General features: G+C 31.9%; 2 protein-coding genes and 1 long non-coding RNA gene across 3 annotated transcripts; all 3 read right to left on the minus strand.

Annotated features, from left to right (window-relative positions):
- Window positions 1–3,194: 3,194 nt before the first annotated feature.
- On the minus strand, window positions 3,195–6,091 carry LOC146916643 (ethylene-responsive transcription factor 1B-like). Its single transcript, XM_085718641.1, has 7 exons — window positions 6,035–6,091; window positions 5,815–5,901; window positions 5,395–5,691; window positions 4,568–5,321; window positions 4,285–4,494; window positions 3,585–3,757; window positions 3,195–3,483 (listed from the first exon to the last, which is right to left on the minus strand). The coding sequence occupies exons 4-6, from the start codon at window positions 4,731–4,733 to the stop codon at window positions 3,702–3,704; spliced, it is 432 nt and encodes a 143-aa protein (XP_085574767.1). The 5' UTR covers window positions 4,734–5,321; window positions 5,395–5,691; window positions 5,815–5,901; window positions 6,035–6,091; the 3' UTR covers window positions 3,195–3,483; window positions 3,585–3,701.
- A 163-nt stretch (window positions 6,092–6,254) lies between these two features.
- On the minus strand, window positions 6,255–8,257 carry LOC146916644 (uncharacterized). The gene is made up of 5 exons (XM_085721689.1): window positions 8,114–8,257; window positions 7,847–7,928; window positions 7,482–7,558; window positions 7,220–7,383; window positions 6,255–6,493 (listed from the first exon to the last, which is right to left on the minus strand). The coding sequence occupies exons 1-4, from the start codon at window positions 8,255–8,257 to the stop codon at window positions 7,321–7,323; spliced, it is 366 nt and encodes a 121-aa protein (XP_085577815.1). The 3' UTR covers window positions 6,255–6,493; window positions 7,220–7,320.
- A 473-nt stretch (window positions 8,258–8,730) lies between these two features.
- LOC146916645 (uncharacterized) lies at window positions 8,731–9,894 on the minus strand. The gene is made up of 4 exons (XR_015013996.1): window positions 9,700–9,894; window positions 9,191–9,289; window positions 8,983–9,102; window positions 8,731–8,848 (listed from the first exon to the last, which is right to left on the minus strand). It is a non-coding gene; the product is annotated as an uncharacterized LOC146916645 (long non-coding RNA).
- Window positions 9,895–15,772: the final 5,878 nt, after the last annotated feature.

Raw genomic sequence — 15,772 nt, forward strand, 5'->3', positions numbered from 1 at the left:
TTGAAAAAAAGCCGGGTCAAACGATACCTTAATCTCCCACAACGGCAATGTAGAAACAACTGAATTTGGGTGAAAAAAATTGAAAAATAGTTAAAAAAATTAAAATTGGAAAATAGTTAAAAGTTTTTAAAAATATAAAAATTATAAAAGTTATTAAAAATTATAAAATAATTAACGAAAATGGTGAGGGGCAAAATGGGAAATGCACCCTAAAAATGATTGGTGGCACTAATCACACCCCATCAATAGGAAATTACTAAAATGCCCCTCCTAGAGGCAAAATGGTAAAATTCTAGGGATTTATCTTTATAATATAGTAAGTAGATCTGCTTTTTTTTTTGTCTTTTGTGTGCTTGCTTTACATTTTGATTACATGTACTTAAAACACAATTATTATTCCTTTAATAGGAATCCAATATGTGTGATCATTAGTTTATCATGTCAGATGTCTCTTGATTTAAGAATTCAATGTGTGCTTTATATGATGACTCTTGATTTAATCATGTCGGATGTCCAATCTCATCATCCTCATACTCCTCTGATTAGTCAGATTGTACAACTGCATCATCGAGATTGGATTGTTAATTTTCATCATATCCTCCGTCAAGGCAACGAGTGTGCGGATTGGCTTGTTAAGCATGATGTTTCTTCTTCATATGCTTTTAAGTCTTGGATTGTTTGTCCTCCTCAACTGCATTATTCCCTTCTGGATGATGCTCTTGGTGTTTTTTTTTTTTTTGTGGGAAGATGCTCTTGGTGTTGCTCGCACGAGATTGTAGTTTATTTTTGTTTTTTTTATCATTTCTTCTTGATAAAAAAAAATTAGTTTATCATATTTAATTTCTAATCATTCATATTAACAAAAGTAATTGATGTCTATTCATTGAAAACATAAGTCCCCACTATCTCAAGATTCCCTCAAAGAGGAAAGTGTGTCTCCATATTATTGACTATGTCTGCCAGAGTAATTGTTTGTTTAAACTTTCAAGTAGAAGCATTTGGGGTCAGCTGATCCCACTTTTTCTCAATTTTTTAACCAATAATACCATATTTTTGTATGTTTGACCCCACTACAATTTTTTATGAAGAAAACCTCATTTTAAATTTTTAGATTGCTCACACATAACTCAATTTGTACACTTGAGACAAACAATATAAACTATTACTATATTATATATGTTATAAATAGTAATACTACTTTTACTTTACACATTGAAAAAAACATTTAAAAAAAAGTAGTTTTTTTTGAAGGAAAAAAAAATAGTTGTCACAAACTCACTGATAAAAAGAAGATGAGTGTCTGCCGTGCCATAGCAATTGCAAAAACCTTCTGTTACTGCAGGTAGGCAGCTGTAGCGATTCACTTCATGTTCCACACCAAACCACTATGTCCATCTTAATTCTCAATCACAATATCAAAAAATAATTAAACTTTTCTACCTCTTCTATTTTCTTATGCGTTTTCAATTCCCTGTAAGGTGGAGCTGAGTGATATATTTGATAGTGTTGAAAATGAAAAAAAATTTGCAACGCTTTCAATATGACGTCACGAAGAGTGCAGTTGTAATTCTTCGTGTATTTAGTTTTTTGATTAAATCATATATTTTTTTTTGTAATTTTCACTGTTTTGCTTAATAGAAATGACGTCACCATTTGAATGATTATGGTGATATAGTCTTTTCATGTACAAGTAAGACCCGTTTAAGACTTTCAATTTGAGGGTCTCCATTGTGGATGTTATAAGGATGTTAATTAAGAATCTCATTTTCTAACAAATAAAAATTTGGTGATATAGTTTTATATGAAATGAAATAATTAACATGTGGAGACCTTATGTAATTAAATATTGATCGTTCTAGTAATCTTCCCTTTCCTAATGTAGATTTATATGAATATAAAAAGCCATGATCCATAGCATATTAAATCCTAGACATGTCTATCTTAAACGAAACCAAAACAGAAGTTATACAAGATAGATTCTAAAGTAATTGTGTTTGATGGATTACAAAGTTAAATTTCCGAAACGATCCCATCGTCTTCAATTTCAAAAGTAAAATTGAAGGTTAACATTGTTCCAAACACACACTAAAATGAATGTTTAAAACAATGAATCATATAAGTCTATCTAACTCTGTAAAAAAAAAAAAAAAAGTCTAATAACAGTTTTAAAAAAGTCTATCTAGCTTTGCCACAATTATTTTAAGTAAATCTGTCTGGATGATACTTGGTTTAAAAAAATGAAAAATGTGTTGACTTTTATTATGAGAAGACACGTATAAGTTTCTTGTGGATTGTTCCGGCTACTCTAGGTAATACAGTATACAGCAGCAATATTGATGTTATGTGTAAACAGAAAGAATTTTTCATATTATCTTTTACATGAAAAACATACACCTTGTATATCAATATCACCCAGAAATTGCACTCAACGTCCCAAATAATAATTGATAAAGAACATCACATGATTGCACACCATATAAGCCATAATTTTTTTAGGTGGAATCCACATCTTTACAAAGAAACTTTATTAGGTGAACATAATATGAACACTTTCTATAGCAATAGTACCAACTACCAACAAACTGAACATGATCCTTCTTTTCACTCACTCTTGCACTAAGCCTGTATATAAACCTCTCTCACTCTCATCAACTCATCATCTCAATCACAAACTATCATTCTTAGTTATAGTCATATGCATTGCGTATTTTGTAGTGCAGAAGTATCATACAATACAATTAAAATATACATAACTCAATTTTTTCATAACAATCTTGATCTTACAAATTCACTCAACATTTTCCGGTGGATCAAACAAAAATATTAGTCCAACGGATTATAAACAACAAATTAGTGTAGATCTCTTTCCCTGTGTTTCACAATTATATTAAATTTATAAAGAAATATAGATATGGAAAACCTGAGGCAACTCTCCCAGTCCATATAGTGGATATATGTAAGGTGAACCTCCTTGAAAGCGTGTGAGGGATTCTGCATAAGTCTATACAAAACAAACAACATTACATGCTTATAAATTTCGTCGAGAAAACAACATATGCCAAATCACTAGTAAAGAAATATTAAAGGTAAAGTTTTTGGTGTTATGTCAATTGTGACATTAATAGTTTTTGTTACAAGTTCTTGTATGAGTAGATTCTACCTGTCTTAGTCTCATGGTGACATTTAGAGTGCTTAATGAGGGAGCTTAATCCTGTGCAGAAAAATGGAGAAAGACTCCAAGTAAAATACAAAGACATCAAAGATTTGGAGGCTATTGAGAAAAAAGATTTTCCTGCAACCAAGCAAGTAAGGATTCATTCATATTCACTGCAAGTAGAAATCTCCCAATGATGTTTTTGGCTCAATGGTTTTTGGCTCAAACTTGCCAATGATGTTGCAAATTCCTAGTGAGTAAATCCAGATCAGTTTTCTATGTTTTGTCTTTGTTTCATAAAATCCCTTAAAAACTTCCACACACTTGACCTGAAACAAACAATTGATCATATTAGTGTTAAATAAGATTTGTCTTCGTCAGAGAACACCAATGGAACCTTAAATAACTACAATCAGAAATATGCTCCTACCATCTCAGAAGGCAGATTCAGATCAAAAGACTTGTAGCTTGTTCAAAACCCAGTGGTAAGAACAGTTACTGTCAAGCCAATTCCAGTATGTACATCTGAGTTTTCACTAAGATATTCCTAAAACTTCAGCTGATTGTCCCTAGCCAATGTCAAGTACCTAGACATTGAGAACCCTGTATAAATATATACCAAACTCACGCACATTTAAAAAAAAAAAACCAATATATATGGCAACCAAGTTTCATATCCTAATCAACCAAGCCAAGACAAACTATTCCCTGTAATTTATTATTTTGTTAAACATACTCTGATATCATAGGTTAAATGCAGAATTTCAAATATGTGAATCAATTGAACCTCTTTCTATTCTCCTCCCATTTCTCTTTCTCATAGTAAACACCTTCCAGATAAAGGACTGAAATCACATTCAGAGAATAATTACAAAATAATCAGCATCATATTCGAGTTTGTGCAATAAACCTTACACAAGCAAAATACATCATCAGTCACATACATGACATCACACCATTAAAAATATCCATGACAGATTGTTTGAGACTCGAACACACGCACAAAATCACGCGTAACTATAATGAAGAAAAACTAAAACACCATATGAAAAAGCTTCATAAGTAATAATATTAGTTCAAGTATAAAGAATTACTGAATCAATTAAAAAGAAGTAATAAAAATTACATACAACTTGATCGTAAGTTGCTGCTGCTTGTACTTTGATTATCAGATATTGTTAGAAGTTGCTCAAGATATTCAACTCCCAAGTCTTCTAACACCAAGACACTTGATCCCTCTGATTGATCTTGTTTCCCTGCTTTATTATTTACACCTTTGGATAACATCTTTCTTTGTTCACAGTGTCTCTCCTTTAGTGCAAGTTCAGGTGAAAACCCCTCTGCAATCATATTGAATCTCTTGCAAAGATCCTTTGATCCTTTGAACAGAAAAATTGACCGCAACATTATTACCTCTCATTGAAAATGCAGCTTGATCGTAAGCCAAAGCAGCATCCTCAACACTATCAAATGTTCCAAGCCAAACCCTTCTTCCTCTTCTTGTTGTGTCTCCGATCTCTGCTGCATATTTTCCCCTAGGTCTTTTTCTCACACCTATATATGATGACTTTTGATTCATCTAATTATTATTCTGCAACACTTCCTTTGCTTCAGATGATGATGACTTCAACATCAATTGTTTTGGCTCATTTTTGGTAATTGTTGTCTGCGAACTCGATGAGAAATCAATCATATCAAAGGAAAGAAAACCACACAAACAATATTGCATATTTAGCAATGTAATCAAACAGCTAACCATCTGAATTTTTGACAATGAAGCAAGAAACAATAATCGGATCAAGTACTTCAAATTATAAAGTAATAAAACAATAATCGGATCAAGTACTTCAAATTATAAAGTCAAATATTCTTATTTACACTCACAAAACTCATTTTTATTGTCAAATAATTATTATGAAACATAAAAGTCGTTGTGCAAGTATCTTGGATTTAGCTTTGCAGATAAATAAAGTAAATTGTTGAAAGAAAGCTTACAAATACTTTATTATGCTATGTACGTCGGAAGGTGATCATATGGTGATTAATCGGCTTGCAGCAATTCAGAATCAATTATCATACTTGATTCATTTTATTCCTTACTCCAGCTTTGAACTCCATCAAGGCTCTTGTATCAGTGTTCACATTTCTCCTGATATGTAATCATCATCTGCAGGAAAATTAGAGAGGTAACCTAAGCAGGTTGCAATAGAACTGAAGCATCAACAAAGATGAAGTCTTACACTATTTGCAAAGCTTGCATAGCCTCTTCACTTAGGCTTGGAGCATTTGTGTCATTAAGAATCCTTACAGATTCCACTGAATCTGAAGAAGTTAAAATCTCTGGTGTATGCAGCAAGAAGTGTGAGGTCTAAATCTTTCAAGGATGTGCAGCCTTATGAGGGAATGCTCCTACACGTGATGAATCCTTCTAATTTCTCGAAAAAGATTGCAATTATTCAAATCAAATTTCCTCAAAGAATTTCTGCTATGTATGCAGGTAGAAATTGTAATTTATGAAAGAGGTCCAACTCTTTCACCTTGGCCAACAAAGAAACACATATTTCAAGTAAATCATCTGACATATTGTGACTGAAATCAAGTCTAAAAATTATTTGTCCTTGGGAGATTTCTACTTGCAGTGAATATGAATGAATCCTTACTTGCTTGGTTGCAGGAAAATCTTTTTTCTCAATAGCCTCCAAATCTTTGATGTCTTTGTATTTTACTTGGAGTCTTACTCCATTTTTCTGCACAGGATTAAGCTCCCTCATTAAGCACTCTAAATGTCACCATGAGACTAAGACAGATAGAATCTACTCATACAAGAACTTGTAACAAAAACTATTAATGTCACAATTGACTTAACACCAAAAACTTTACCTTTAATATTTCTTTACTATTAGTACCTATGGTTTCCTTTGTAGCTTCTACATCAGGCATACACATTGTGTTCTTCAATATTAAAAAAAAAAAAAAAAACAGAATTAGCTAAAATTTTCAATTGCCAATGCAGATATAGAGTTATCATAAACACATACATGATTCCCTATATAATTCTTCTTAAGTTATAGTATTTTGACATTTTTAGCTGTAATTATCTTGCTAGCAATGAGTTTCTGTAAGGTTTCAGTTCCATTCTCTTTCATATATCTCTCTGCATGCAGTAAAAAGTTATCTTTCTCAGCAAAACAATCTCTCCAGTAGCTATTTAACCTCCATGTGACTATTTGTGGTTTCATGGAGCGAATAAGGTTGTTATAAACATAAGAAGTTCGTCCAAAATCCGGTATGATGAGCCATAAGATGATCATTAGCTTAATGTGCGGCCAGAGCTGAAACCTGATGTCAGACATGGTAATGAAGTAGTTAAAAACTACCTTAATATTGGTTTTAAAATAACACAAAAAAGGTGCCATTTGCAACATTTCTTTTCTTATGGGGAAAAAGACATCCCAGAAGGAATTTCATGCCCCAATAATCTCAATTAAAAATTTGGCACATTAAAAGTGCATTGATTAATCTCAAGTTCAAATCAGGTACTCATTCTTGGTGAAAAAATGAACTTGATCATTCTTAATTTCTTAATACATATTTGAATTGCCGATGAATTTGGGAGAATCCAGTTACGTCGTTATAATTTTGGCAAAAGCTAAACTATCAAGATTCAACAAAACCAGTGTCCGTGATTTCACCAAATTCACGGTGTCCGTGGTAATACCAAGGTTCTTTCCATATTTGAGGGAAGACAAAAAAACTACCATAGTAGAAGGTTCATAAAAGCATATTCAAAGAGGTAAATTAAGGAAAGAAGTATCCAACATGAAATCAATTCCTTAGTTTTTGCACAAGAGTCGGTCTCTATTGCTTGTATGGAAGCACACCTGTCCAAAAAAGGGTAGTCACAAACTACTATGTTGTATTAGGTGTTTTCAAGGTGTTTTTCTTTTCACTCAATGTATCCATAAAAGCATATCAGTGGTGAGTGAATGAAGAATACATGTTCGAATAAATAAAACACAAGTGAGGGCTTTGGATTAAAAAGAAACTAAGAGATTCATAACATACGAAATTGTTAAGTTCGTCCTCAGATGAGCAGATACCGCCCCAACCAGCATTATTTAAATTGCTGGGCTTTCCCAGTGCCTGCTGCAGAGGCTCAATCTCTTTCATTTTCTCATCAAAAAGACTCTGATATTGCCTGTTGTAATCAAATATGCTACCGCAATTCTCTGACATCCAATGAAATAAATAAAGAATGATCAGTATTATACAGACATTTTTTATCATGTTCAACGAAATTCTAACTTCATAGGGCGAAAAATCGTACCTGCAGTATTCCCATCAAACTTATCTGCTTCAAATCCACTCCAAACGTCAAATCACTAACGCGATGAACATAACCTCCTGCGAACGACAAAATGCAATACATTACATACATGGATATGATTCCAATTTTGTTAATCGCATATCGCGTAAAACAGGGATTTGTTCAAATTCCGATGTGCACGTTATAGCGCCACCATAGTTGTTATTTCACAACATATACAGAATTCATATTAAGGATCCATATTAAAAATTTCCAGCACCAACATTTTATCTTAACACCTTGACATTCATAAAAAAAATGCTAAATAAGCTTGAATTTAAGCTAAGAAATTCTCACAAAATTTAAGAAAAAGGTTCAGTTGGCACCTTGAAGAAAAATACCTAATGCAAGAAGCTTAAGCGCCCGTAAAACCGCCTTTCTAGTCGCATCAACTTTGCAAGATGGTTTCTGTTGAAGAAACAGATAAGGTAGATTAACAAATGAACAATTTATCAACAATATTTCAATACAAATTCTGATTCTAGTCAAGTATCATAAAATTAATATAGATCGAAGAATTCAAAGATATTGCATTATCACTAAATAATATCATTACATTCTTTGTAACTATAGAAAAGTTTCAAGTAACATACCTTGTATGTGAATGCTAGTGCAACACCAACAATAAAAAGGAAAAATGGCATAACAAAATCTGCTATTGTTAAGCCATTCCATGGAGAATGATTGAGTGCTGGAATAAGTCCACTAGCATCATCCAGCAATATCATAAGCTGCATTGAGTTTCAGTTGCACATATAAGGAGAGGTTTGTTCACTACCACAAAATAACAGGTCTATGAAACTGATGCATAAAAACTTGGCCAGCAAAAAAAGAGATATGTACCGAGCATTCTCTTTTTATTCAAATACATGATTCCTTGTTCAAATAGTAACAACATTCAAATTAGGATTTTGTGTTAGGAAGGTTCAGAGGAGAAACAATAACTGAGAATTGCAAAGATTGACAATGACAAATCCTTATTCAAGTTCAGCGATCGCATTGATTTACACTCTTCTAAATCCACGATTGTGATCGCATTTTCAAAATATCTGATTGCTTCCTTTTTATCAAAACAACACATTATGCAAAGAAACTCAAACTATTATCTACAATTGATTTTTTTCATAAGTAAGCTCCAATAATCTAGATGAAATGCATAACCACCAATAGTCCAAAAGAGAAACCTCATGAAAGATCAAACAATAGAAAACCATTCTAGTTGAATTAATGCCAATATCTTAAACAAAAATCTAAAATACCAAGGAAGAGGATAAGCTACCTGTTAGAAACCATGGAGTCTTCAAGTGGAGCACATACCCCTATAACCACTACATCAGAAAGTACATGTTGATTAGTACAATATCAACACATTTCACTACTACAATATCTAGAAGTAGAGCATTGTTAATAGTTCTGTGATAAACATATCAATCATAAACAAATCATGAATAACAAATGGTACCTTCTGTTTGATACAAAATGTCCACTCCCTTTGGCAGGAAAGTGTTAAATCCAAAAATCAAATGGTTGTGACCTTTGAATAGTTCCTTAACCCTTTGCTATAACACCAGTACTGTCAGTCCTGGAAACAGCCAAAAATAAATAATCACAACCTACAACACTGTCAAAATTCATAATATTCTTTTTAATATTTTTATCAAAATTTTTACCTGCCTAGTAAGTTTCATACAACAATTTCATTCACTTTAACCAATGATCCCATTGTACAGCAACTCCAAAATCAATTTAAACTCAAATGAAACATAACCCTAATGAAATTCAACAACAATTAAACACCACAAGTGAGTTAGATATAAGTATATGAATTCAAAATTTAAAATTCACCAGTGAAACACAAAATTAGGGCACAAAACTAATTCAAAATCAAATTAAATTCATATTAAACATAACCCTAATGAAAACCCAATTGATCGAGCATGTTACTTGATTTTCAACAACTCCACCAACACTATTCCAACACTCCATTTTTAATTTTTAACAACCCAGATTCCAAAAACTCAAAATGTTCAAAACTTTAACATCATTTTGTAGTATCATATTTTGTGCATATAGACTAACCTTTCAATTTTGGAGTCTCAGTTAGATCTAATAGCCATGTAATCACTTAATTAGGGTTATGGAAATGGGGAATTAGGGATTGAAAGAGGAAGAATGATACCTGGTCGGAGGGAAACACTTATACATGCATGGCTTTAGATTGGAGATGACCGTCTCTCTCTTACTCTTCCTCACCGGCGCCGCCATTTTTCGCCGGAAAAGGGAGGATCGTCGCCGTTTTTCGCCGGAGAAGGGAGGATCGTTTTTGTTCTTTCTCTCGTCCCCCCTTCTTTCTCCCGTTCCCGTTTCTCTCCCCCTTTTTTTTCACATATATATAGGCAATGGGGCTCCAATTTGTAATTTACCAAAATGCCCCCACAAGGGCAAATTGGTAATTTCCATAGACATTAACTTATGTAATTAAATATTGATTGTTCTAGTAATCTTCCCTTTTCCTCTTGTCTTTTTGTCTATAAAGATATAAAGATGATAGTAAATGATTGACAAAAGTAATTAAATATTGATTGTTCTAGTAATCTTCCCTTTTCCTCTTGTCTTTTTGTCTATAAAGATATAAAGATGATAGTAAATGATTGACAAAAGAGAGCCCCCCCTAAAAAAAAAAAACAAATTTCTTAAGGCCATGACGACTTCATAAGAGATTGTGACTGCAGCTTCACAACGATCAGTCACAGGGAGGTGTGCAAGGAGCTTTGAAGCATTACTTGCACCAAAGACCTTATGAATAGCAGCAAAATGGGTAGCACCTTGTTCATGGCAAAAGTAAGGTGCAAAAACACAACCTCTACCGCATTTACTCCTCAAGAATTTGCAGGCTCCACAAGCAGAAACAGAAGTTGTCATGGCCTTAAGAAATTTTTTTTTTTTTTTTGGGGGGGGGGGGGGGGGGGGGCTCTTTTGTCAATCATTTACTATCATCTTTATATCTTTATAGACAAAAAGACAAGAGGAATAGGGAAGATTACTAGAACGACTAGGTATATAACTTGTGCGTTGCACGGGTTTGATTAGAATACATACTTAAAATATTTTTACAAATGAGAAAATAATAATTATGATAAGCATAATCACATAAAGCTAAATGGTTGATAATGTTTAAAATATGTTGATATTGTTATGTTTAATATTAAATTATATTAAATATAAGAGGGTTGATTAGAAATAGGGAAGATTACTAGAACGACTAGGTATATAACTTGTGCGTTGCACGGGTTTGATTAGAATACATACTTAAAATATTTTTACAAATGAGAAAATAATAATTATGATAAGCATAATCACATAAAGCTAAATGGTTGATAATGTTTAAAATATGTTGATATTGTTATGTTTAATATTAAATTATATTAAATATAAGAGGGTTGATTAGAAATTATATGAGAATTCATATATGTTAAAATATTTTTAGGATAATTAATATAGTTCTTGGTGGTTCTTGTTCATATTTCATAAGTTTGAAGAGTTGTATCGTATTTAATATTTTATCATATTAGTGTAATAATATAAAAACTTTTTTTGTGCAATCGCATGTGTTTTTGCTTTTTCTCTTGGTATCACTTATTCTTTTCGATCAGAGTTAGATGTATTCATGTTTCCTGTCAATATTGCTCACAAAAACAACTGAAATAAGCAGTCAGAATGTGACTCATCTTTAGAGGTTTTGTTTCTTTTTCTCTCATATTTATTGAAAATCCAATTCATGTGTTGATTCAATGATTTCTTTTATATTTTTCTCTTTAACTTTTATTTAGTATTGGTATTTTTTTTTAGTATATTTTTTGGTTTACCATTTTCTTATTTATTTCATTCTTATTTTTTGGTATGTTAAAGTCAATTGGATAATAAGCAATTAAAAACACTTGTAACCCATCAATTTATTAATTTAAATTATACCGTATTGAGTGAGAGAGTGGTAAATAATTATTGAATATGAAAAAATAAAAAGGTAGTTGAAAGATTAGTGAAGCAACAAAATGATTGTCGTAGTTTTTTTTTAAAACAAAATCATTGAAATATTAAGAAGTTGATAAATTTGGGAAAGGAAGGAGCACACACAAAATGGATGTAGTTGTAAAATATGGAGAAGTGCATGGGATTTTGCAAACTTATATAGGATATTCTCTAAGAATTTATTATTTCTCAAAACGATTTTTTCTTCCATATTGTACAATACCATATTAATGTCATTTTATGCGTTTAATAACAGGTATTGAATTATGGTTGTTGAGCTTCAATCATCATTCAAGATTAAAGATTTGGCTCCCTAAAAAATAAAGATATGGCAATAGCATTGTATTTTATGAGAGAAATTGTGCATATCTTTTGAGTAAAAAAAAGAAGCTATATTATAACATTTTTTGGTTGTAAATGTTGATTTATGTTCAACTTAAGTGGAGAATTAAGACAAATACAAGATGAAATAACAGTTACTTATTTGGAGTCTTCCAATGGGCAATTTACTTTATTTCTTCCTCAAGTTTTTTTAGTTAAATATTAGTGAACGTTTAGTTTTGTATCATTAACATCACACATTAAATTTATATAGCAGAGATAAATAATGAATTTTATAATAAGAGAGAGTGGAGAATAAGAGAGAGTGAGAATAAGCTCTTTTAGAAGTGCCACATAGACATAATGCTTGCATATGGTTAACTCATGTTTCCTTTTAAGAGCCACACAATTATTTTACTCCTAAAAAGTCATGCATTGAAGTCCAAAACACAAGATTGTCGAGTACTTTATCATTTGCACTAAAGTTATGCAGAGTCTGATGTCGAGTACATAATAGGAGATATTACTAAGGTCACAATATCATGTTGAGGAACAAGTGTGACCTATGGAACAAGTGTGACCTATGGAATTTCCCCTCCTACATAATAGGAGATATTACTAAGGTCACAATATTGAATTGGATAAGGGTGATATATTATACCCTGTGTTTAGTATAGATGTGAGGGGAAAAGGTAGTTATACACATGATTGTTTTCACTAAAATATTTCATCATATCATATGACATTCTCGCAACTTGGGTGGAAACGACATATTCCTTGATGACAATCACTATCTATGATATTAAATGTATAATTTAATATTATTACCAATGTTATGAGAATCTACAAAGTCACACACAAAAGATATATTGATGAGAAAAATTAATAAGACTTATTTATGAAATAACAAGAGGGGATTTTTAGTGATTAAATTATTAAGTAGGAATTATAATTTAATTTACGAAATAAGGAAATGTAGTACATCGTAAGGTACAATGTGTTTAAGTGAAATATCATGCACTACAAGGTATGGTGTGCTTGAGTGTTTATCTTGTTGACAACACAAGTGGTTATATAAATAGAACACTTGTGTTGAAGCATTTGACACTTGAAATACTTAACCTAATTCACTCACAAACTTGAGAAACCAAAGTCGATCTCAAAAACCCTATTCTCTTTGACACTCTGCTCGATTAGCTAGCACTGTTCGTCGATGAAGTTATGTTCAAGTGAATTAGTAGAGGCATCTCTACTTTGCTTTTCTCATGAACAGAAACGAGTTGACTACAAAAGATATGCGCTTCAAGAAGTAAGCACATAAATACTTATGATGTTTAAGTAGGAAGGTGAGAAAAACACGATAATGGGTGGTTAAACTGTGTTAGCTTTTTTAAAAAAATTTATTCAAAGTTATAAAGCAAAACATAGTATGCAAAGATAGACAATGAACAGATAACAGCGCAAAATGAAGAATTAGTTTGGTTCACTTTACAATTCAAAGCTAGTTCAATTCCTTTTCACTTCTAAAAGATTTTTTCAATATATTCACACAAGATTACAATTACTTATTCAAACGAAAATCTCATTCAATGATGAGGGTAGAATAGGATCGATGGCTTCATCTTATTCATCAAGGCTCTTAACAAGAGACTTAAAATTCGGAGAAACTAGGTACCGAAATCATAGTATAGTTGGAAATGATTCGTTCAATCATTTCAATTATGGTGTGAAGAATTGGAGCTTTGGATCTATAAGCAAGTCTAATATTTTTCCAAAGAATGTTACTTTTTCTCCAATAAACAACAACCCTTTTAGAGTTCAAAGCAAAAATCGATCAACAAAAGTGGGAATAGAAACTATTAATATATGAGGGTCTGATAATGCTTCGACAAATAGCTCTGGGTTGAATTTTACGGCTCAAAAGGAAAATACGAATTTTAGATCTTGCGTAAGGTGAAAAAAACCAAGATTTTCATTCACGCAAGATCTAAAATTCATATTTTCTTTTGACCCATAAAATTCAACCCAATGCCAAAACATTTTGAGACCCTACTTTATTAATAGTTTCTATTCCCACTTCTGTTGATCTATTATTGCTTTGAACACTAAAAGGGTTATTATTTATTGGATAAAAAGTAACATTCTTTGGCAAATATTAGAGTTGCTTGTAGATCCAAAGCTCCAATTCTCCACACCATAATTGAAATGATTGAACGAATCATTTCCAATTATATTATGATTTTGGTACCTAGTGTCACCGAATTTTAAGTACCTTGTTAATAAACTTGATGAAGAAGATGAAGCCATTGATCCTATTCTACCGCCATGATTAAATGAGTTTTTCGCTTGAAAAACTAGAATATCGGATGCAATTTGGAAGATCCTATTCTTCCAATTTTTTTTCTTCTTGCTGTAATTTCATTGATGACATAAATTGGAAGATCGGATGCAAACCGTGATCTTAAAGCTCTCTGAGATATTCCTCCTAAAATTAGATTCCGAAGAACAATGAATGAGAAAAATAATTTTTTTACGAAATGAAGAATTCATGTCTTTTATAAAATTGAATGTTCAAATTATGTTCAGTTTAAAGGAAATATAAACTATGATTTAATATTGAAGTCATACCTTTGGTACTTCATCGATTTGATTTTTTAGATCGGTGATTTTCTAATAAGAATATCTTTATCTACATTGTCATCATCACCTTCAGCTTCATCGAACATTATAAATTTCGGGCAATATTTGGATTTACCTAGATCTGGACAAAAAATCGATCCAGTGAAGTTATTAAATTGTGGATACTTTCGAAATTTGTGGTGGTTATGGTAATGGTGGTGGTCTGTGATGGTGTTAGATCGGATGTAAAATGAATTAAACTGGTGAAACACATACACTCAACTTTCTCATGAGTTTATCTCCTGAAGAACAATATTATCAAAAATCAAAGAATACCCAATAACAACGAAAATATAAAACATCGAATATGAAGAAGGGGATATGTATATAATGGAAATGAAAAGAACAATGAACCATAAAATGAAATACAACAGCGCCTCTTTATAAAATGAGTACGAAAATAATGATCACAATTTAGGGCTAGGGATCGGTTATGGGCTTGGGCCTTGACTTATTGTATGCATCTATTGTTAGACTATTACTCTTCCCACCCTATCACTTACTGATGATGGACCATCATATGATATTTTTGGCTATGTTTTTAGTAATTTTGTTTGCATTTGAAGACAAATAAGATGAGAGTTAGAAGATTTACCAATATTTTGAGGAATATATTGTATTGTTTTCACTTGAGTCGTTGTAATTTACTATTATCCTAAATCAGGCAACTCAGTAGGTGTTTTAAGTATTTTGTAGTGAGAAATCGTGTAAATCGACAAATCAAGACATCACATGAAGGATCAGGGATATGAAGAATGAAGACCAATAATTCTTATAAGGTTTTTGAAGACAATACAAAGTGAAGAAATTTCATTTCAAGTTCTTTGGAGTTTCCAGACGGAAGAATGATTGAGAACGGGACGAAATCTCAAGAATTCTCACACGGGAGCTGCCTCATGTGCATCCTGCGCATAGACCATGCGCCTCATGTGCCCATGTTATGCGATGATGTAAACTGTCTGTTTCTCATTTTCAAGCTGGATCGGTAGAAAAAACTCAATTTTCTTCTCTTAAACCTTAAGTAATCATATGTTATTAATATAGACCCTTGAACATATTAGTTTTTATTTAGAAAGCTATCGATTCAAGGAAAGGGTCATGCATCAGAGTCCAAGGTAGAGGACTTCCATCCACCCATTGTTCTCTCTAGGGTATGTTTTTCTATTGTGTTGTTATGATGTTTGTTGCCATGTTCAACTAAACCTCTTTGATTATGGTTCTTA

Source organism: Medicago sativa, chromosome 6 (assembly GCF_051527215.1).
Source record: "Medicago sativa cultivar Bolivia chromosome 6, Bolivia_mono, whole genome shotgun sequence".
NCBI lineage: Eukaryota > Viridiplantae > Streptophyta > Magnoliopsida > Fabales > Fabaceae > Medicago > Medicago sativa.